This window comes from Phoca vitulina, unplaced genomic scaffold, assembly GCF_004348235.1.
Source record: "Phoca vitulina isolate PV1807 unplaced genomic scaffold, GSC_HSeal_1.0 scaffold1, whole genome shotgun sequence".
Classification (NCBI taxonomy): Eukaryota; Metazoa; Chordata; class Mammalia; order Carnivora; family Phocidae; genus Phoca; species Phoca vitulina.
Window position 1 is genome coordinate 44,144,353 of NW_022589704.1, and position 23,653 is coordinate 44,168,005.

The 23,653-nt window shown below is 36.5% G+C and overlaps 3 protein-coding genes across 4 annotated transcripts in view; 2 read left to right on the forward strand and 1 right to left on the reverse strand.

Moving 5' to 3' along the window:
- The window catches only part of ORMDL1 (ORMDL sphingolipid biosynthesis regulator 1), a 22,385-nt gene extending 14,838 nt beyond the window's left edge, over window positions 1-7,547 (forward strand). The window contains exons 4-5 of the transcript XR_004299761.1: window positions 5,075-5,201; window positions 7,473-7,547. The gene's annotated coding sequence lies outside the window, so the exon portion shown is untranslated. The remainder of the gene's footprint in view (window positions 1-5,074; window positions 5,202-7,472) is intronic.
- Window positions 5,839-23,576, forward strand: OSGEPL1 (O-sialoglycoprotein endopeptidase like 1). 2 transcript variants are annotated; one of them, XM_032406221.1, is made up of 9 exons: window positions 5,839-6,323; window positions 7,473-7,713; window positions 11,768-12,155; window positions 13,379-13,583; window positions 13,660-13,808; window positions 14,831-14,961; window positions 15,071-15,142; window positions 15,956-16,062; window positions 23,024-23,576. In XM_032406221.1, exons 2-8 carry the CDS (start codon window positions 7,493-7,495, stop codon window positions 16,032-16,034), a joined length of 1,245 nt encoding a protein of 414 aa, XP_032262112.1. In that variant the 5' UTR covers window positions 5,839-6,323; window positions 7,473-7,492; the 3' UTR covers window positions 16,035-16,062; window positions 23,024-23,576. The 2 variants fall into 2 exon arrangements, with proteins under 2 accessions (XP_032262112.1, XP_032262115.1); XM_032406224.1 differs by lacking the exon at window positions 15,956-16,062.
- ANKAR (ankyrin and armadillo repeat containing) overlaps window positions 19,541-23,653 on the reverse strand; it is a 75,776-nt gene continuing 71,663 nt past the window's right edge. Inside the window, exons 22-23 of the mRNA XM_032406198.1 lie at window positions 21,161-21,207; window positions 19,541-19,852 (exon numbers count right to left, since the gene is read on the reverse strand). Of these exons, the coding sequence (XP_032262089.1) occupies window positions 19,605-19,852; window positions 21,161-21,207 (295 nt within the window). The 3' untranslated portion in view covers window positions 19,541-19,604. The remainder of the gene's footprint in view (window positions 19,853-21,160; window positions 21,208-23,653) is intronic.

A 23,653-nucleotide genomic window follows, 5' to 3' on the forward strand; every position in this document is an offset into this window, starting at 1 on the left:
ACTTCCCAGTTTCACAAGTTTGTATCGTTTAATGTGAAAAAAACTTTTTTTTTTTTTTAACAAAATCTATAATGACTATTATTTGGGTCAAAACTAATTGCTGTGCTGTAATTGCTCCTAATTTCAAATCAGGAAACAGTGGCGGTCTCTAAATATGCCATGAGTTCATAAGTGCCACTAATTTTAGCATTCATTGGTGAATTTTCCCTGCAACAATTAGTACTGTGGAGTTCCATGGTGGTTTTCTACATCCCTATTCCTTCTACATTTATTTATTGGAATTCTGTAAGGAAGATTTTTTTTTCTTCTCCATTTATTTATTCAATCATTATATTATTTTGGACGTACAGATATTCTTTGGTTTATAGTTCATTATTATCATTACTAATTTGTTCAAATTGTTCTCCAGATTTGGCCATTGGAAGTCAAAGTTCCCAGTGATAATTTCCAAGTTGGCTTCTGTGTCTTTTTGACCTGCCCCCCCCACCTTTTTTTCTTAAGCATAGAACCATATTTTTTAAGTTTAATGCACTATGGTCTTTACTAAAGTACTACTAAACTATAAAGATCCTAAGGGGCATAACAATATCTCCTTAACTAATATCTGTATGAATTAGCCTTATGGAGTTATGATGCTAAGAGTTGGAAAAGACCTTAGAGACTATATAATTGCAACTCCTTACCTTACCTTGAATTTTCATTAACCATCATGCCTCCATTCAGTTCTGTGTTAGTGCTAATAAAGGAGGACTTACAAGGCTGCATTTTTGTAATGGAATTTATAACTTATTTTACATTAAGCCGAAATCTAATCCTTATTTTACACAACTCTTCAACTGTTTAACTTTTAAACTGTTACCAATAGCACTGAATAAACATTACCAGGGTCTTCACCATTTTCCATATGATATGGTTTCAAATTTCTCCTACTATCCTGGTAATTCTGCTCTGAGTTGCAGTTTATTATTATATAGTATTAGAGCTAACTACAAGAGGTGAAAAGATGTGATGTCATTACAGTGGTACCAATTCTCTTGTTCTGGATCCTTTTTTTTTTTTTTTTTAATGTAGTCTGATTTTAGCTATTTTAACAGCCACATATCACTGATTCACCTTACAGTCACTAAAACCTCAACTCTTCAACATGTAGTGCCTTTAAATGATGGCTTTCCCTTCATATACTTAATGGATTTATTAAACCAAGTCTAAGATTTCTTTTTCCTGTGGAACCCCATCTTGTTAGATTGAAACTTAATTGTCATGCAATATATTTCACCTATATTATATCTCCTTTATTAATATGTCATCAGTAAATAAGTCCCAAAATGCTCTCATGCTAATCCTGAAGAAGACAAATGTAGCAACCCAGCATAGACCAATGCAGTTTTGTAATGCTTCTAACAAGACAGAGTAATTTTCAAAACAATTACATGCATATTACATGTGGCTGTAGGAAATGTAAACAGGTTCAGTACTGGGAAGACAGGTCTAAGTAAAATAATCTAAAAGGAAGTTTGTAGTAGCACTGGGAAGGGAAGGAAGGTAGGTAAGAGAATAGCAAAGATAAACTCTCCCTTATTTTGCCTAATGTCAAAAAGAAGAGTTACGAAATATCTTAGGTTTTTATTTTACTCCCTAATTTCAGTTCCAGTTAAAAATGATTCAGCAGGTAGTTTATTATATGGGGTTTAAAATTTTTCATTTCACTTTAAATGAACACATGAGAATTATAAACTCAAATTTAGAATACTGAATATCTTAGTTATGTAGTACATGGTAGGCTTCAACTGTATTGGGTAATAATATTACTCTTAAATTAGTGTTGCGTTCACAGAAGTTGATTATAGTATTCTTGACACTTTCACAATCTGAAATATTTCATAATTAAAACATAGTTTAGTAGAAATATATTTGGAGTCTATGTTCAGCATTGTAATTTATTCTATTTCTTGACTCATTCAAGCCTTTGATAATCAACTAATGATGATGGAAGTGACAACCTGTAGCACTAAATTTCTATATAATTCTAAGTTTAGCAGATAGGCCAAGTTTATCACCATGACTGTTCACTCTAACTGTATAATTATATTGATAAAAATAAATTCTCAATTATAAGAACTATAGTAAAGAAACTGCATCATTAACACTGTAGAGTGAACTCTTTAAAAAATATGACAGGAATTTTATAGTATATAAAATTTCTGACTTGCCAATTAATGTAGTTATAAATTTCTATTGACAGCATTTTTTTTAAATGTCCAGATTTTGCAAAAAACTGTTGAGTGTATTATCAAGAAGATAACGGGTGCCTGGGTGGCTCAGTCAGTTAAGTGTCTGCCTTCTGCTCAGGTCATGATCCCAGGGTCCTGGAATCGAGTCCTGCATCGGGCTCCCTGCTGAGCAGGGAGCCTGCTTCTCCTTCCGCTCCCCCTGCTTGTGCTGCTCTCTCTGTCAAATAAATAAAGTCTTTAAAAAAAAAAAAGAAGATAGGTATGCATCATCATGTTGTAATTTTTTATTTTTCAAAGATTTTATTTATTCATTTGAGAGAGTGAGAAAGAGAGAGAGCACATGAGAGGGGGGAGGGTCAGAGGGAGAAGCAGACTCCCTGCCGAGCAGGGAGCCCGATGCGGGACTCGATCCCGGGACTCCAGGATCATGACCTGAGCTGAAGGCAGTCGCTTAACCAACTGAGCCACCCAGGTGCCCCCATGTTGTAATTTTTTAAATAGGAACAGAGAAGCCAGATGACATAACTGGCATTGCTGAGAAAATACCAGTATGCCACCTACTACAGAAAACCTGATAACAGTGATTCTGCTTTGAGAAATTTGTCCCTCCTATGAATTATCAAGTCCTATGTTTCTATTATGGTACTTAACAGTCCTGGGGATTATATGGGAGCAACAAAAAGATTCACCCTTTCCCTCCTCTGCCAAAAATACACACAGACCCCACACACTTGAAAAATAAGATCCTATGGGTATGGCGATTCCTCAAAAATTAAATAATTACCATATGATCCAGCAATTCCAGTTCTGGGTATATACCCAAAAGAAGTGAAAGCAGGGATTTGAAAAGGTATTTGTGCAACCCATGTTTATAGAAGCATTATTCACAATAGTTAGAAGGTGGAAACAACCCAAGTGTCTATGGATAAACAAAATGTGGTATATACAAACAATAGGGTGTTATTCCACTTCAAAAAAAAATTGACATGCTACCACATTGGATGAACCTTGACATTATTGCTGTGTGAAACAAGCCAGTCACAAAAGGACAAATATTGTATGATCCCACTTATATGAGGTACCTAGACTAGTAAGAGACATAATGGTGGTTTCTAGGGGCTGGCAGGAAGGGGAAATAAATTAGTGTTTAATGGGTACAGTTTCAGTGGGGGAAAGTGAAAAAGGTTTGTAGATGGATGGTAAAGATGTTTGCACAACAGTGTGAGTAAACTTAATGCCAAACTGTACACCTAAAAATGGTTAAAATGATAAATATTGTTGCATATATTTTACCACAATAAAATAAATCCTCTGAAATTTGTAAAATAAGCATAATGGCTCAGCAAATGAAAAAAAAGCAAATATTTTCCAAGGATGAGACCCAATTGACAGTATTACCATTAATGAAACAATTTCTACATCAAAGAGATATTTGGAAGTGTATTTTTAACACAATCCAACCCATGAAGAATGTAAGACAGGTGACTCAGGTGAAAAGAGATGCATCAGGCCTGAAACATTAGCCATTTAAAGCACCAAACTCATTTCTTTTGCTTCCGTTCCATATTTACCAAACAATCTTCTCGTTATAATTTGGATCTGGCTTTCACTGTAATTTGCTCAATACAGAGAAAGTGAGGATCAGCAAGCTTAAGTATCCTACCTCCTTCATCATTACATTTTTCATAAATTAACACCTTAGTATATGGTTTTTACAAAGCAGTTTCTTAGCAGATTGTGTGTCTCAGCACCCCAGAGTCCAGTCACCTCCAAATCTGATAAACCAGTTTCAAGCCTAGAAAATCAGATGTTGAAACCCAGTAATCACACCAAGGTCCTGCTAAGCTGTGGATACCTCTGTGGCAAGCTATACCACCTTCCCCAAGCAACTCCCCACTCTCAATGTACACTTTCAATAATGCTGTATTGTAATTAGACCCCATTCCTTGAAGATAGGGAGTGGATCTTATCCCTAACAACTGATGAAGTTTGTAGCCCAAAGGAAAGAACCCAATAAATAAGTAATAAATGAAAATAAAATCCAATTTAGTAAGACGTAATTAGGAAATTATTGTAAAGATTCTTCTATATATTACTTTCCTCTAAAACTTACAAATGGAAAGTTAGGCAGGCAATAGCAAAGACAAAATGAGCATATTTTGATTCTAAATTCAAGTGGAAGTTACATTAGTTAAGCCATATTTCTTTGAGAATGTCCACCAGTGGCATTCAAATCATATAATGTGATCTGTATGAAAGCCCAGGCAGGCCTCAGAGAGCATAAGTGCCTTTCCACCAATAATTTCTCCTCTAGTACAATAAAGAACATGGAAAATGTATACCTTCACTTGCCAAATATGTGGTGCCTTTTCTTTCTGCTTACATGCCATCAATCTAAGGAAGAATAAAATTCCTTCCTAATGTGTCCTAGAGTTTTGCTGTTTCACATAATGCAGCATTAAGACTCAACACCAGCCAAACGTGCCTGGATGAGGAATCTACCAATGATACCAGCACATAAAAAGTAACTCTTGACACATTCTTGCACAGAAGGGTATTGAGACACACCTGCTGAACATAATCCAAATTGCAAGAAAATGCCAGATGTGAAAGATTTTATGGTCAGACTAGATTTCAGCATATAATAGAAAATAATCTCTAACCAATCATATGCAGTTAGGAGAACTAATTTTTCTTAACCTTTTGGTCTTAATTTTTCTCCCCCCCCCCTTTTTTTTTAGCTCAGACACACTTCCTAGGGAAATATGAGTTATTTTATCTTCTAGAAGTTAAGGAAACAGTTTCCAGAACCAGATGGCCTAACTTATCTTTGCGTTTACTAGCTATGTGACCAGCAAATCATCAAACTCTGTGGTCCATTTGCATCATCTGTAAAATGAGGACAGTAACTAATTACCTCACGAGATTATAGTGAGGATTAAATTAATCTGCGACACTACCTGGCACAACGTAAGTGAATTGCTAATTATGGTTACTATTGTCACACATAAATTTTGAAAGCATGTTTCACCTAAAAAATTCTCAACATTTTGGTAATTATGAATGTATATATTTCCATCTACCACTAGACTGTAACTGTGACTTCCGACCGAGATTTCTTTATCTTCTATACCAAGAACTTCATGCCATTCGAGAGATTTATGTGATAGCCTTAACCAATCTTGCATATATTAAGTCCTTGCTTAGTAAGCTTAGTAAAACCTTAAAGTCTAGCAGGACTTTAGCAGAAGAAAGACTTGGGATAAATCTATTCATACAAATGACAAGTTCACATACAATAAAAGGAAAAAAAAGACTGAAGGAGGTCCAAGAATGAGTACATATTTTCCTGAAGGTTGTGTACATAGTAAGCAGAAACCATGAAATGCATTGCGAAAATAGGATATAATTTTTTCATGGTAAATGAATATACCATAGCTCCTTCCCCTTTTTAATTACAAAAACGAGCCAGCCCCACACCTTTACTCCAAAAAGTGGGAGGGACGGTTTAGACAGTCCGATCGGAAGCACTTCCGTTCCCTCGGAACCCTGTACAAGTAGGTCCGTGGCGTCGTCCCTCCTTTCCACTCCGTTTCTGAAACTATTAGCTATTTCGGGCAACAACCTTTAGATTTGGTCATAGTTCCTCTAAAATGGAATGACGAATAATCTGCACCATCCTTTCCTCACAGTGGCGTCCAAATTCCAGCCAAAGGCAAACAAAATTTTCACGTAGCCAAGTGTTTAGAATTTAACGCTGTGTAGTCGGGCAAATCTACATTCGGCCTCCGCTAGATCGATCATTAGCCGTGTGACCTTGCAAAAGTCTTGCTACCTGTAAGTCTAAAGTAACGCATGAGCGCACGCACTGCATCTCGGACAAAAACAACATTTACGCTTTGTTTATACTGAGTTGAGAGTGACGCCCTCCAGGGCCATAGGAGCAGGCGCTGGCGACGAGACGCTGGCACCGTGTTGATGACATCACTTCCGGAGCGACAGGTTCGGCCTCTCTTGCTCTTTTAAAAACGCAGTCGACCGTCTTTGCTAGGGGAACGAAACCAGTACTAGCCACTGTCGTTCACGAGGAAGGTGGGTAAAATTGCTCACCCCCTCTCTCACTGGTTCTTTCGCCTGCCTGGAAGGGCGATTCCAGTACAAACCTTTCGCTCCCTAGAACAGACTAGCACTGGCCAAGTACCCTGGTTCACTTAGGAGCCTTCGTAGCCCTAAAGACAAGTGCTTCGCACAAGATTCCCTGCCTGGATTTTAGTGACTGCAAATCTAATTTCTCCGAGTACGTGTGTCTGGGCTGCACTCCCCGCAGCTGTCCTCTGCGCAAATAGGTTGCTTATAACTCTAATCCCCGGATGCCCTCTGCCAGAGGGGAACAATAAAAATTCCAGTATTCTCTCATTTTTTTCCATTTTGTCCGTTACTGTGTAGGGGAAGGGTCTACGTAAGCATCCAGAAAGGTCTAGAACAGGTGATTTGGGGGCATGAAATTAGATACTTGGAATTGTGAAGATACCAGGGTGCTTCAGTGATGTACTGCTATTATTTTGAGGAGAAAAAAAGGATTTGGGGAGATCCTTACTACAATAAACCTGTGGTAAAATGGAGATTGAATTAGAAAAATTGTAATTAATGGATAAAATGGGTATTAGGTTGCAGTCGTTTTAGTCCACATGTGGTTCTTTTAAGATGAGCTTTATAAGAACACTTGTTTCCAAAGTAGATGACTAAATTGTGTGTGTCTTTTATGTGAATTGTTTTCAAACCAAATTATTAAATTTTATTTTGAAAGAGATTTCCAAGAAATGGAATGCATTTATTTGTATCTGTTCTGTTTTGCCTTTATCATTTAATTTTCTTAAACCAATTTTGTTTTAACTTAGCTATCAAAAATAAATAGCACTTTCCAGAAGACTATCCATGCAACTATTAGCTATTTTATAAATAATGAATAGTTTGCTAAGAACAGCATGATAATACTAAAAAATTTTATATCTGACTTCCTTGTTTTCCCCCTTGAAGAGCATTGTATTCATTCATACTGTTATTTATGTTCACAGGTTGCTATAGCCTTTAAAAATTTTTGCTTTTACAAAACTTTCCTATAATTTTGTAAAACTATTATATTGCAAAATAAATCAAGTTTTTGGAATTTTGCTTATCTGAATGGGGTAGTGGTTAATGTCAGTTCCAAATAATTAGTTTGTTTCTTCATTTCTTTTCTAGGAGTTATCTGTAGAGTAAGTATGCTAATACTGAATAAGACAACAGGAGTTTTTTCTAAACCATCAAGAAGGAAACCTTATGAATTTTTAAGAAGTTTTAATTTTCATCCTGGAAAACTGTTTCTTCATAAACTAGTATTAGGAATTGAAACCAGTTGTGATGATACAGCAGCTGCCGTGGTGGATGAAACTGGAAATGTTTTGGGAGAAGCAATACACTCCCAAACTGAAGTTCATTTAAAGTAAGTAGACATTATCTTGGTAGTTCCCACTTTTGGGAAAAGTAAAATGAAATAATTCTATTTATCATATATAAAAGTTCAATTTTAGGAGTTAAGTTCTTTTGTGCAAAAGCTTCTAATAACTACTATAGAAAACCTTAAACCGTACATCCTGGCCTTTAAGGCTCTCCATAATAAGCTCCCAACTTTAACTGAGCCTCTTGCCAAAAAGAACTAAGCTCATTCCCAACTCTAAGATTTATCCATGATTTCGCCTTAGTAATGCCTTTTCCTCTTTTGTCCACCTGTATGTTTCATGGTCTCGACTGAAGTCCTAGGAGAGCATGACCCTATCTCTAGCCTGTGTTAATCACTGGGAAAAAAAAAAATCCTATTCACATTTATAGATATAACTCATGTTGGTACTTAAATAATAATACACTGTTGTATTAAAGCATAGAATGGTGCAAGGTTTATAAACTCATCTCTTTGCAGAGGACCACTAGTCAGGCTACATAGGTAAGTGGGCTGGATATAAAGTGGAAGATACCTGGAGGAGGTCACTAGTCAGCTCCAGCCAATTGTTGCCATGGAGAAATGTAGGCCCTATGTTATTTGATCATCAGAATTTTCAAGAGAAAATGGGAATCCAGAATGTAACTGTAATATCTCCAGATTTTAAAATTAGTTGGTAATTCAAAATATATTAAAATGCTATACAGATCAAATACATCTTCAAGCCATCAATTTATAACACCTGAATAGTGAAAAAGGTTGGTATTTTGAGATCACAGACCTGTATTTGAATTATGAATTAGGCAATTGGTGTTGACTCTGAATTTAGGCAAGTTCCTTATCCTCTCTGATTGTGTTTTCACATATATAAAATGGGAAAGATAATACCTGCCTTACAGGATTGTGGGGAGTATAACAGAAATAATATATGTGAAGAGACAGAATAGACCTCTAACAGTTACATACTATATGAAAGGACTGTGGTAAGTGTTAATAAGGCATAGTGAAATACCAGAAAGTCCTTGCCTTCAAGGAGCTTAACCCAATCTCTGATATACAGACCTACAAGGAAACATACAGCATACAGTACAAGGCAGCATAAAGTAAGTATCAAACAAGTGGTGCAAACAATAACTATTACTACCATGCCTCAGTTCCACTCAGTATTTCTGAGTGTCCTGGACATTTGCACATGTAAATGTTGACTGTGTAGAAAGGCCTTCCCTGACCACTTTATCTAAATTCAGTATCCCTGCCATGTTTATTCTGTATCACCACACCCTGCTTATTTTCTTCATCATCCTTTTGATAATGTTTACATTTGTTTACTTATGTATAGTCTTTCCCCCAATAGACTCTAAACTCCATGGTGACGGGCTCTGTCTTAATTATCAGTATTAATCACTACACTATGCCTGATAGCCAGCATAGCATCTGATACACTGCAGGTGTCAGTGGCCTTGAAAATAGGTAGGCCTTCAATGAATGGAGATGAAAAAAATACTGTAGCATGAGTAAACATTATAGCAAAGGCAAAGAGGTGATAAAATACAGGACAAACGTTCAGTTTAGTGAGTGCATAGGGCACTTGAGAGATACACAGGAAGTAAACTGGTACCATCTACACAGCTCATCTCAGCATTTATTGAATTCCTACAGTTGCCAGGCAACATCTGAAGCACCGTGGTACAAATAAGACCAAGATATATAATCCTTGTCTCTGAGCAGCAGGTTTACATTCTGGTTCAACTATGAGACCTTGCACAGTTTTCTGCGCCTCAGTTTCCTTATGTGTGAAATAGGGATAGTAATGGTAACTAGCTCCTAATATTGTTGTGAGGATTAAATGTGAATTCTTCAAAGGCGTGTAGTGCAATTCTTGACAAGTAGCAAGAGCTCAATAAAAGCTACTTATTATTAGTAACAATCGTACTTCTATTCCATTATAAATGAGTGAAGAAGACCGACAGGTAAGCAAGTCATTGTAAAACAGCATGGGAAATGCATTAATAGAGGACTGCTTGGGTTGTGGGGGGGGGGGGTCCTACCCTGAGGCCAGATGGTTTCCCTGACTTTTTATTAGCTTTAGCCCCTCAGTCACCTACTCTCCATACTGTGTACAAATCAATTCTTTTGAGAATAAAGCCATGGTCTTACTCATCTCTTGTCTCGAGTGCTTAGCTAGCATAATCCTTTTAAGATAAAATACATAAAAGAGGTACAAAAAGAAAGGGAGGTAGACAAGTGGGAGAAGGAAGTGGGAAGGAGAGGATTTAGACTTAAAGTTACCCAAATTTCAAGAAAGTAAATGCTTTTGAGTAGGAGAGTTATGGGGTCAGCATTTTGCTTTACTTTCTGGCAACACAATGTAGAATGGACTCCAAGGATCAGAAAATCTCTCTAGGAAGTTGCAGTTAGAAGGCTTTGAATAGACTGAGATAATGAGAGCTTTTTGAACTTGATGGTGGCAATTGGAATGGTGATACACCTAGTTGTGGAAAGTGAGATAAAGATGAAGCTAGAAACCCAAGTCATTAGAAGGCTGAAGGCCATTAACAGAGTTGAAGAATGTAAGAGAAAAAGTGGCTTTTAAGAATTAAGGAAAATAGTATTACTATATGAATGTGTTGAAATAAGGTTGTTTCTTTTATCGTTTCCCTCATTGCCTGATTCAATACATATTATAACTATTTTTTTTAAAGATTTTATTGTTTGAGAGAGAGAGAGCAGAGGGACAGAGAGCATGAGCAGGGGGAGGGGCAAAGGGAGAGGAAGAAGGCGACTCCCCCCTGAGCAAGGAGCCTGCCTCGGGGCTCCATCCCTGGGATCAGGGTCTGAGCCAAAGGCAGACACTTAACTGACTGAGCCCCCCAGGCGCCCCTGCATATTATAACTATTAAGTAAATATTAATTGAATGCCCCTATTGAGGGTTTTCATTTCTGTGTATAGAAGTCACAGTGTCAAATATTTGAAGATTTTTTTGAGATTAGAGAGGTGTATCTTGCAGACCCTGTATTTTATTGCTCTGCGTCTCTGATTGTCAGTCAGTCACATGCTGGCAAATTTTTTGCTAGCAACTTTGCCTCCTACTTCTTTACTCTTGACATTTGGAGTGGGTCCTACATAGACCCAAAATCAAAATTGTCAACTCTAAACACTAGATTCCCAACTGTATTTCAGGATTGCAAGCTGTCTGCTGTCCTGCCATGACCTCAAGTGCAATGTGTTTAAAAATAAACTCATCTTCTTCACAAAACTGTCTTCATGTTTCTCTGTTAGTATTGCTTTTCTCCTAGTCATTCCAGCTCAATATGTGAATCATCTTGGTTGCCTTGGTCCCCCTTCCCCTTATATCCAGTCAGTTATAACAGTTTTTCAAGGCTCTCTGTCCCTTTCTTTCACGTCCCATGATCATGTAGTTTAAGATGTAAACAAATACTTTTACAGTAACCTCTTTGAAAATTCTCCCTTAGGGGCATGTGGGTGGCTCAGTTAGTTAAGTGTCTGCCTTTGGCTCAGGTCATGATCCCAGGGTGCTGGGATTGAGTCCCACATCAGGCTCCTTGCTCAGCAGGGAGCCTGCTTCTCCCTCTGCCTGCCACTCCCACTGCTTGTGCTCTCTCTCTCTCTCTCTGTGTCTGACAAATAAAATCTTAAAAAAATTTTTTTTTAATTGAAAAAATAAATAAAAATAAAAATTCTCTGTCTCCAGAGAGATTAATTTTTCTAAAATCCAGTTTTATCCTGTCCTTTCCTTGTTCAAGACATCTTCCATAGAATGCTTCTTAAGATTATTTTGGTGATGCCATTCATCAACAAATCCATAGGAATTTGTTGTGTACAATTTTGAAAAGTCAGACATTACACCCTTAATCACTGCATACTAAGTTCTTATACTGTGCTGCATTATAAGGTACACATACTTGAATATACTTGACTAACATATTTGGCTATAAAATAATTAATTTGAAAACATGCCTTCAGCCCTAATGTAAAACTTTTCTTACTCTATTTTGACAGTCTTGAAATTATAAAAAGCTGTTTTTTTATTTCTTCCAGAACAGGTGGGATTGTTCCTCCAGTAGCTCAGCAACTTCACAGAGAAAATATTCAACGAATAGTGCACGAAGCTCTCTCTGCCAGTAAAGTCTCTCCAAGTGAACTCTCAGCAATTGCAACTACTGTAAAACCAGGACTTGCTTTAAGCCTGGGAGTAGGCTTATCATTTAGCTTACAACTAGTAGACCAGTTAAAAAAACCTTTCATTCCCATTCATCATATGGAGGCTCATGCACTTACTATTAGGTTGTTAAATAAAGTAGAATTTCCCTTTTTAGTTCTTTTGATTTCTGGAGGTCATTGTCTGTTGGCATTAGTTAGAGGAGTTTCAGATTTTCTGCTTCTGGGAAAGTCTTTGGACATAGCACCAGGTGACATGCTGGACAAGGTAATTATTTAAGAATTAATTTCTCCATTCTTTTCTATTAAGGTGTCTATTTCAGTCAAATAATAATAGATACACTACTGCCATTTATCTAAATATTTCTGATTAATAGACTGAAAAAAATTTATATGCAGTAAGAAAAAAAGAAAAGTAGTACATAGTTTTATAAAAGACTTCTTACCCATTATGAGTGAAATGTAAGAGATTTAGATCAGTACATAAAGGCTCATATAGTTTGCAGATGCTGTTACGTTTTTAATCAAAAAATATATCTGAAAGAAATTGCCATGTAAAGTACGATAAAAATGTGAAATGAGGGTATATAAAGATAATAAAGGACATTAAAGATGTATAAAGTTTTGTGTGTTTTTTTTTTAAGATTTTATTTATTTACGTGAGAGAGAGAAGAGTGAGAGCATGAGAGGGGAGAGGGTCAGAGGGAGAAGCAGACTCCCTGCTGAGCAGGGAGCCCAATGTGGGACTTGATCTTAGGACTCTGGGATCATGACCTGAGCCGAAGGCAGTTGCTTAACCAACTGAGCCACCCAGGCGCCCAAAGATGTACAAAGTTTTGTGACTGAACATCATAGTTGCTGACACCACCACCAAGCAGGTTTCTTTTTCCTTTGTTTATGAATCCTGAGCCTACTGCTATCTGCAGAAAGCCTACTGCCAGCAGCTGCAATGATTAGAGGAAATGGACAAGTTCTAATTTGAAGCTAATCATTAAGCAGTCATTGTGAACTTCAAACTTATTTTTCATCTCCAATAGAAGAGCAGAAGTAGATAGGGAAGCAGTGATTGACCCCTATTTTTTTTTTAATGTTTTTTTTTTATTATTTATTCATGAGAGTCAGAGAGAGAGAGAGGCAGAGGCAGAGGGAGAAGCAGGCTCCCCGCCGAGCAGGGAGCCTGATGCGGGACTTGATCCCAGGACCCTAGGATCATGACCTGAGCTGAAGGCAGACGCTCAACCATCTGAGCCACCCAGGCGCCCCGATTGACCCCTATTGATCGGGCTGTGAGAAGGAGCAAGAGTCTGTCCTTACTGACTACTACCTATAGTCCATATATGTAAAAGCACAGCATGTCTTATTCACCCAGGCTTGTTGTTCTATTTTGGTTTTGGGTTGGATTTTTTTTTTTTTTTAGTAAATTTCATTTCCTTTGCTGTTTTCAAAATGTGCAGCTTTATGACTCATTACAAACATTTTTGTTTTTGATAGGTGGCAAGAAGACTGTCTTTGATAAAACATCCAGAGTGCTCCACCATGAGTGGTGGGAAGGCTATAGAACATTTGGCCAAACAAGGAAATAAACTGCATTTTGATATCAAACCTCCCATGCAACGAGCTAAAAATTGTGATTTTTCTTTCTCTGGACTTCAGCATGTTATTGATAAGATAATAAAGCAAAAGGAAAAAGAGGAAGGTATATTTCTAATTGGGAGAGTTGGAAAAATAAGTAATCCTGGATTGTGCCTAAAAATACCTGCTTATTTCTGCAGGGTTGCAGAGGGGGCAAGTCCTGTCTTCAGCCGCACACGTTGCCGCTGCGGTACAGCACACCACGGCGTGCCACGTGGCAGAGAGAACTCACCGTGCCATTCTGTTCTGCCAGCAGAGACGCTTGTTATCTCCAAGTAATGCAGTACTGGTAAGTTCTGTCGTCTCCTCTAACAATAGTATTCACACTTTTCAGTGTGTTACTTTTCTTCTAGGAGCTTAACTGATCCCGTGCATAGGATCAAAAGGCCTTTATGTCATACGCTAGCCCGGAAGTATGAAATTTTGCAGAATAAAAACTAACAGCCATTTCCTATACAGGTACGGCAGCTTTGTGGGACATCCGCACAGCCTGTGTGGCAAAAAGTCTCCAAGACTGCATCTCCTCATTGAATTTAGAAGTGGATTTACATTAAGAAATGAGATGCAGTAACTGCTATCATTATTTTTAGAAAAATAAGCTAGTTTCCTTCAAATTTATGTTCCTTTGACGAAATCCCTTTAAATCTGCGTAAAAGCCTTGATAAACTTCCTGTTTAACTATATCTTAAACTTCATCTTTTTGAAAATTATAAAATGAGACAAATATTAAATGATGGTAGAGTCACAAAATAGAATATTATGTGACTATCAAAGGCAATAGCTTTTTAAGAATAATGTAAAATGAGAAAAATGCTTATAAGTAAAAATGGCAGGGTCTAAAATATTGTTGTACTTTGATTATAATTAGAAAAAAGTTAGAAGAAAATGTACAAAAATGATAGTGGTCCGGGGCTCCTCGTGGGGGTGCAGTGGGTCAAGTGTCTGACTTCTGGTTTTAGCTCAGGTCGTGATCTCAGGGTTCTGAGATCCAGCCCTCGGTCAGGCTCCATGCTCAGTGTGGAGTCCGCTTAAGTTTCTCTCTCCCTCTCTCTCTGCCCCCTCCACCCCCCGCCAAAATAAATAAATAAATCAAAAAAAAATTATAGTGGTCATTGTATATTGATATTGAAATTGTTGATTTTCTTTTCCTCCAAATTTTTATTATACAGATTGATCATTTGCCCATCTCCACCTATCAAAATGTGATATTTTCTTATTGTATAATGCTGGAATCTTCCCCAGGTTTAGCAAACAGTTTGGCTCATAGCCATATGTAATATTGGTTAATTTTGGTCTTTTCAATTCCTTCAGGTTGTATCTGGAGGTGTTGCAAGTAACTTATACATCCGAAAAGCTCTGGAAATTGTAACAAATGCAACACAGTGCACTTTGCTGTGTCCTCCTCCCAGACTGTGCACTGACAATGGCATTATGATTGCATGGTAAGCCACGGGATGTATGTGCTTCACTCATAATTTGCCATTTCATCATGCTACATCTTCTTCCTTTAAATCTTGGTCTGTTTATTTTATTTAAATGATTCTTATTTAGGAACGGTATTGAAAGATTGCGTGCTGGCGTGGGCATTTTACACACCACAGAAGGCATCCGCTATGAACCCAAGTACGTGGTACCTTTTATAATCTCTATGCAAGTTGCAGTATAAAATTCAAAGCCTAAAACAGAGTTTAGTTAGTAGTGGGAGAAGGAATCTCTTATATTGATGGCCTAGCCTCAGGTAGAACATACTGTCTGATCCAGTGTTGCCTTCCTGTGACAGTGTTGAGGCAGAAGTTGATGGCTTTTTCCAGATTAGGGTCCAGTTGAAGCTGTATATTGGGCAACGTTGTAAAAAAGCAGAAATCTGAGGCCAAAATTATTTATTGAGGAAGAACAGAGAAAGAGAGTAGGATCTCAGACGTCTCCTGCCAGTAGTGACAGAGGAAGGTAGAAAAGGAGCAAGCCAGCTTTTGAAACCTCAGGGAAGAATCAATAAAAACCTGGGGAATTTCTAAAGTAGAAATGGATGCAGATTTGACTTCAGCTGTATGGTGAACTGTTTGTACCCTTTCAGCTTTGTAGAGAATTATAAGGCATTTTTATCATTTTTCTATTTCCTTTTAAGTTTTTATTTATAGTATGAGAGCAGAACTATTTCTTTCAAAAACTTCTCAATCCTCAAATTCATTGAGTTGTATACATTAAAGATGTCAATTATACCTCTAAGTAGTTAAAACAAATACCAAAATTTAGATTTATTAATGGGACTGGCCTTCTCTTCACCCATTATCCCTGCTGTGTTTGTATTCAAGAACCATCATCACAGATGATTCTACACAAGATAGGAACCGTTGTCAGAATTCTAAGCAAATAGTCTGCGCGACAGATCAGGAAGCAAGTATTTGAGATAATGTGATTTATCTGATTGTGATGCAGATGTCCTCTTGGAGTAGATATATCAGAAGAAGTTGGAGAAGCTGCCATAAAAGTACCACAGTTAAAGATGGAGATTTGATTTTTGCTTTTCAAAAAAATCCCTAAAGGTAGTATTTCAACATTAAGTTGTGATTTTTTTATATTTCAAATTGTGGAAGAAACATAGTATTAATTGTTCATCAAGACTTTCTTTTGTTTTTATGTTTGATGTTTCCCCTGCTCTTCTGAGAGACTAATAATATGTTATAGTTTTATAAGGGAGTGTAGGGAGTGTAGATTTGTTTATTATCAAAATTAAAGTAAAGGGAGTGTAGATTTGTTTATTATCAAAATTAAAGTAAAATATCTTGTGGGGGTAAAGAAGGTACTGATATTGGCAGGTAGAAAGAAAACCTTGGAAGATACACAGTGAATCTGCTAAATCCTGGCCCCATTTTAAAAAGGCCTAGACCTTTTTCTCTTTCTCTCATATCAGGATTGTAAGAGCTATTTTTTTAGATTATATTCTATTTATTTTATTAAATTTATTTATTTTTAATTGAATTATAGTTGACATACAATATTATATTAATTTGAGGTGTACAACATAGTGATCCAACATTTATATGTATTACGACACCATGATAAGTACAGTTTTACCATCTGTACCATACAAAGTTATTAGAGTGTTATTGATTATATTCCCTGTGCTGTATTTTTCATCCCCTGACTTATTTTATAACTGGAAGTTTGTACTTCTTAATCCCCTTCACTTATTTCACCTACACCCCCCCCCCCACCTACCTCCCCCTGGGAAACTGGTGGTTATCAGTAGAAGCTATTTTTTTTAGCTCCTTTTGAAACATTAGCCTAACTTTTATAATGAGAGAGCAATTTTAGAAAGGTAGCCAGGTCAAAGTCATGTCAAATCAGAGAACTCTAAATGAAGACAAAGAGTGACTGTCTCTAACAGAATGCATGTTATTAATTATAAAAATATATGTTATTAGGTATCATCTTCCCTGGAGCAATTGGGATGTCTATACATTTCTTAAAATCCATCTGAGATTTTAAGAAATAGGACAGGCAAGTAATCCTTCAAGTGTGTATTGTACTTTTTAGTTGACCATGTATGTTTACATGCATTATTTTAGAAACTGTATTTAATCAATGAAAATATATGAGATGTGAAGGTTTTTGGTTTTGTGTTTGGATAATTTCCTTTGAATCTGAAACTTTATATCCGTTTATCACTTTTTTTCTGCCTAAAGTAACTGAATGTACTGTCCTTTGAATATAAAAACAATGCTACTGACTTTAATGTCCTTTGAGAGATTTTACCAGTAAAGAATTATATTATATCATCCATACTGGACCAAGTTGTTAATTTTCTAGTCAATGACTTGCTTTATTGAGAAAAAAGAGGGTAAGGATAAAAATCTAGACTGAAAAGATTTCTTATTTTAATCCTGCCTTAAGGTGACCTCCTTTTGGGGAAATTCCGTAAGTAATTTTTTTTTAAGAATTGTGATCATAGAGTATTGCTTTATGATCATCCATTTGGAAATAGAAAATATAATTTATATGAGGGAACATATAGAAACAGCCAATATTTATTTAAAAAACAAACTTTATATTCTTTGCTGTTGAGGTATAGCTCTGATAGAATTGGTTTATAAATATTATTTAGAAGAAACTTAGTTTGTGAATTCACACTTTTCATTTAAATTTGTGTTCTGTATCATGTGAACTTGAATTCACAGAGAAGTAATATAAGTATTTCCTGTGGCTCTCACAATCAGAGTGCATACAAACTATGGAAGGAAATTGACCAAAATCTCTTCCCCCTATCACAAATATTATAAAATGGGGGTATCTACAATCTATGTTCTGAAAATTTTTAAGTATCAAAATTGCTACAGGTGTTACAAGCACACATGTCAAAATTGAGTTCATGATATAAATAAGAGAAACTACAGATAAAGAAAATGAGCATTTTGGGGAAGCATTCCATATCTGTAGGCCTTTAGTACTTGGCCATAAGGAAGAAGGGAAGGGAAAGAAGAGAGAAAGAGGGAAAGGAAAAGGGAGGGAGAAACACTGAATTCTATATGGGCAAGCATATGTACCAGAGTTAGCTAATTGTACAGGTAAAAGGCAATTTGCTGAAATCCTCTGTATCTTCAGGCCTTTCTCATATGTAATTTTAAAAAAGAAAAAATGCAGGGTGATAAAAATAATGTTTACTGGAGGAGCTGTACTTCAGGAAAAATACTGTGAGTTTTAGGACTAGTAGGATGGCCTTGGTAGGCCAAGAAACGAAGGAAGTGTCTTATATTATTGAATACGAAGAATCCCCTGAAAGTATTCTTAAAATACAGTCTTGAGCCCACCAGAAGCCAGTTCCAAAGCTCAAAGTTTGTTGTCTAGAGGGTTTTGTTTTGTTTTGTTTTGTTTTACATCTGCAGAGGCTTAATACTTCCATTAATATGAATTCTTATCCTTAACGGTGCTGAATAAATGACTCAGTTTCTTATCATTTGAATTATTTTTCCCTTTGTAGTACAGAATAAGCCATTTCCCCCCATAGTTCCTATATTAGGGCATCCACCAGAATTAGAATTAAATTTGAAGATTGGAGAGGTCGCTTATTGTTCAATGGCAAAAAGCCTAGGATTTAGACTCTGGTGCATGGAAAGCCCTAAGTACCTGTAGCTGCCATCACCACCATCATTACTGTTTGTGTTAAGGCATGTTGGAGAAAATAACTGCTAGTTAATATATATGTTCAGTGTAGCCCAGAGCAAAGTGGTCAGAGAAAAATGAGGGCTTTAAAGGATACAGTGAAGCCCAGCTTGACTTTGTATCAAATCTACCTGCTGCTGTAAAATAGAGGCCGACCTACATCAAAACTTGTACCTACTGGAAACAGTACTCCTTGGGCAAAGACATCATGTGATTCTAAGCCACAGAGTGTCACACTTTCCAGTTGTAAACCAAAAATACTTGTAAGTATGGAAAATGGTCAACACTGGTAGCCACAGTTTTTAGCCATACTTTTGTACTTGGTGGGCAGTGATTTCAGATTTTTTTTTTTAAGTCTTTTAAAAGTATACATTTCTACATTTTGGGTTTTAAAAGCCTCGTGCATTTGTAGTATTTATCATTAAATATCTCAAGGTACTACAGTGAGTGTTAACATGTGGGCTATTTTGAATCAGGCCTCTTTAGCCCAGCATACCAATTTAAAAATGTTTCTAACACTTGATATAAATATACTAATTATGCCACTTTTTTCAGTTGCTGTATTTTAATAGTGTTAAATGCAAGAAAATTCTATTTACTTTTTGAAACTATGACTCTGACCTGATGTTAAACTTCGGTAGACAGGCTAGAGAAAATCTGTTAAGTATCAATATCAAGAACTTCCATTCAAATGTTTATACTCAGTTATATGTATTTTACTAGAATTAGATTAAAATTAAAATAAAAAATTTGGGGGTGCCTGGCTGGCTCAGTCCGTAGAGCATGTGACTCTTGATCTTGGGGTTGTGAGTTGGAGGCCCACATTGAATACAGAGATTACTTAAAAATAAATTCTTTTAAAAAAAGTAAAGAATTTAAAAAGAGTGCTCAGGAATTCTTTTATACTTTCATATTAATGCTTTTATTAGCCTTCTGCAGGCTCTGGGTTAGCTTTCTGTACATGTTTCCCAAGTTGGCTCAAAAACACTATTCTTGGTCTTGATACTTCTATGATATCTGATGAAATTGCAGATGAAAAGGAAAAAATATTGTGAGAAACAGGGGTTTGTTTTGTTGTTTTGAAGAGTCCCATGAAGTTAGTTACAGGAGGTATTAAAGTCAAAGAATCTCTTGGTTGAATTTTAGGTTTTAATTTTCTTCGGTGCTCTTTCCCTGAAAATTAGAGAGCCACAATTAAATGTCTCTTTCTTAAGCCCAAGAGCCCTAGATATAGTCTCATTGCTTTTGGTTCTGTATAGTGCTATTTTCTTCAAATCACTAAAACATACTAAGAGAATGGATCCATACCTTCCAGACTTTTAGATGTCAAGGGCAAAAATTTGTGGGGCCAATATATGGTTGCCAACTTTTTATTATGCCAAGTTGAGACTAATAAAAGAATAAATGCCAATGTCATTTTGTAAAAGTAGGGATATCTTAACACCCAAGAGAAAGTATAAAAGGTACTCTCTCAAAATGACACATTTTATATATTGAATGAAACTAACTTTATCAGAAACTTACTATAGTGTCCTTATTTTTTCTTATGTTACCATAAACCTGTGAAAACATTATCAGACCATTAGTGGTACACAGATTGCTATGTAGAAACCAATATTGAAAAACAAAACAAAACAAGAAAACAATATTAAAGTGAAGAAAAAAATGGGACTGACTTTATTCCTTTGTGTAAATTAACTTACACTAAAGAAGCTATACAAAAAATATTCTTCTATTCATAATATTCATATATACAGCCTCCCACACAAACCTAGCTTTCCTCAGAGACTCCCTGAATAAGTGAAGTTCTCTCTTCTCCTTTTATTCTCTCCCTTTCCATTTGTGACTCTTACAAACAGATCTTGGCTTTTGAATGGTTCTGTCCTTGCTTTTGACTATAGGATAATATACCAAGTAAGACTCATATTAGTCCTACACATGAATAAGCACTAAGCGTATAAATTAAGTCAAAAAATAATTTATTTTCCCTATTACATGTCCAATAGAAACTAATGAGTAACTTTATAAGCTCTGGACTCTGACCTTGCAGACCTAAAATCACGCAGCCAACATCTACCAAATATATATAAAACTGTAGTGTATCAGTGGAGAAAATGTGGTCTCTACCCTAAGAACTGACAGACAAGTTGTACATGAAACAAAATAATAGCAAGATCGTAATTTAGGCCATACCTATATGTTGTTTCAATAATGACCTATTTCTATGCATAGCTTATAAGAAAAAACAAAGTAAGAGAGGGATTTCTGTTAAGTGATATGGTAGGAAAGGTCTTAAAAGAAATGATTAACGTAGTCTTGTAAATAGGAAGATATTTTAAGTATACAGAATGACAAAAGCAGAGTTTACAGGTAAACTTTTTTGGGGGTAACGTCTACATTTTGAATTTTTAGAAATGGAACACAGAATTGTAAGGTATCAGGGCTAGAAGTTACCTTAGAGACCAAAGAAAAATTAATTACCTTTTTTAAAGACAGGAATTATGGATGGTCCTCCATTTTTCTCTAGACTAAAAGGAAAACATATTGATGACAAAACTTTATTTTCAAAGCAAAGGTTTACCAATGAAGTGTTTAAAGGCAAAGAATAACAAGGTGTAGCTAGTTAATGTGGTGTGTGTGTTGTTACCCCCAACACACACACCATATGGATGGGTGGGTGGGTGGCTTTTAAAAGCAGTATTATTTTAAATCATCATCCTGTACATGTAACATAATACAGTTACAAAATTTCCCTGGTAATAAAATTTAAGTCTCGCTTAAAGTTAATATATTAAAGGTGGTTATCACAAATGTATAGCTGGTTAATTTGGTGAGGAACATTTGCTGTTGTCCACTTTAATGAGGCATAGACTTCAATCTGTCCATATGCCAACTTCATGGCCAAAGGGTAACATGAAACTAGCTAGCATTTAGGCTGAGTGCTTTCATACAGGGTCAGTTAACACCAGTAAAATTATGTCTTTCTCCATACTTCAAAATTTGCATATCCAAGGACTCTTCTAATCTGCTATTCTTGGAGCTGGATGGGGGAATGGGAATAGAGAAGTGGTATATGCACCAAGAAAATGCTGTCATGACCCCAGCCACAATCAGTGTACTTGCGAGTGGTGGTATCCAGGAACATTTCATGGAAGGGTATTGTTATCCATGCCAAAGTTTCCAAACAGGTCTTAATAATCTTTTAGCACATTTCCCATAGTTTCATTTAATCAAACTCCTTCACTGAATGGTTATGAAAATTAAAGGGAATGGTCCATGTAAATACTCTAAGAAGAGTTCATAACACTATTAGTTATGGGAGTAATTTTTTTTTTTTTTAAAGATTTATTTATTTATTTGAGAGTGAGAGAGAGACAGAGAGAGTACAAGCAGAGGGAGAGGCAGAGGGAGAGGGAGAAGCAGACTCCCCGCTGAGCTGGGAGCCCGATGTGGGGCTCGATCCCAGGACCTGGAGACCATGACCTGAGCTGGAGGCAGACGCTTAACCATCTGAGCCACCCAGGCGCCCTATGGGAGTAATTTTTATTTGATTACCAGTTCCACCTCACCTGGTAACCATTCTTACAAGTTTACTGAGCACTGGTCACTGCTTACAGTCCTAAAAGTTGAGTGTTCACAATTCCAGGGGGTGCCATTCACCCTCAGTCATTGTAGATTTGTAGTTATTACACCTATTTTTTAGCAGTTGACAGTGAAGTGTCCTGAGGAAAGGGCATCTTTCTCTAATTCCTGAAAAGTTGCCATATGGGCTAGTTGTCAGAGTAATTGTGTAAAATAATACTTTTCATTATTTATCCTAAATTTTTTTTAACCAGTAAATATTATTTAACACTGTCAATTACAGGAATTTAATTTAGATTTCCCTGTTTTATTATATAACATGAGGTAATCAGTTTTGTGGTTTTGGTTTTTCCAAGAATTAAAATGAAGATGTACTAATTTTTCTCTATACTGAAATTGATTTATGGAACCATAATACAGTATTGGATCCTAGTTTCTTCTATTATCATAGAGTTAATATTGTATCTTTTTTTTTTTTAAGATTTTATTTGACAGAGACACAGCGAGAGAGGGAACAGAAGCAGGCTTCCTGCTGAGCAGGGAGCCCGATGTGGGACTAGATCCCAGGACCCTGGGACCATGACCTGAGCCAAAGGCAGACGCTTAACGACTGAGCCACCGAGGGGCCCCGAGTTAATATTGTATCTTGAGTAGTTCTGTTTCCTACATAAATAGTACTAGTTGCAGAGAAGACTTATAATTCATCTACATCGACTAAAGAAAATATGCCCATTCTAAGGAGATTCTCCTCTCTGTTTACAGAAACTTAAGCTCTGATGAAACTCCAGCACTGAAGCAAAATCCTCTGGATAAATAAATGCCTGTCATACTTTGCCATAACTGAAGCCACTGGGTCTGATTTAGCCCTATTTCTACCCTGGGAGTCTGGCCTAGCTTTGAATGACGTTCAAAGGTCTTTTGAAACTTCTGAACATTTTTTGATGATGCCAAGGTCATGGTGGTATTCCTGGTTGGCTCGGGACTCTCAAGTATATCCCAAAAATGGTTTCCTGGATCAGACTTGGAAGCAACCAGAATCCCAAAAAGCTTTTCTGAAACGTGAATAATCTTGACCAAACGGGATCCCCAAGATCTGGTTGTATTCTTGCCTCCATAAGCAGTTTTGTTGCTAAATCAGAATTAAAACAGGCTTTGGCAGTGGACATTTAGGAGGAATTTTCTCTCTTCGAATCCAAGGCATATATTCATTCATATCAGGAATAGCTCCCCTTGTTTGGTCTTCCTTAAACTTTCTTTTTATTTTTTAAAGATTTTATTTTATTTTGACAGAGAGACACAGCGAGAGAGGGAGCACAAGCAGGAGGAGTGGGAGTGGGAGAAGCAGGCTCGCCACTGAGCAAGGAGCCTGATGTGGGGCTTGATCCCAGGACC

Coding starts and splice junctions, on each gene's coding strand:
- OSGEPL1 (XM_032406221.1), top strand. CDS start 7,493: ATGCTAATACTGAATAAGACAACAGGAGTTTTTTCTAAACCATCAAGA. Junction 12,156..13,378: donor CAGGTGACATGCTGGACAAG/GTAATTATTTAA, acceptor TGTTTTTGATAG/GTGGCAAGAAGACTGTCTTT. Junction 13,584..13,659: donor GCAAAAGGAAAAAGAGGAAG/GTATATTTCTAA, acceptor TTATTTCTGCAG/GGTTGCAGAGGGGGCAAGTC.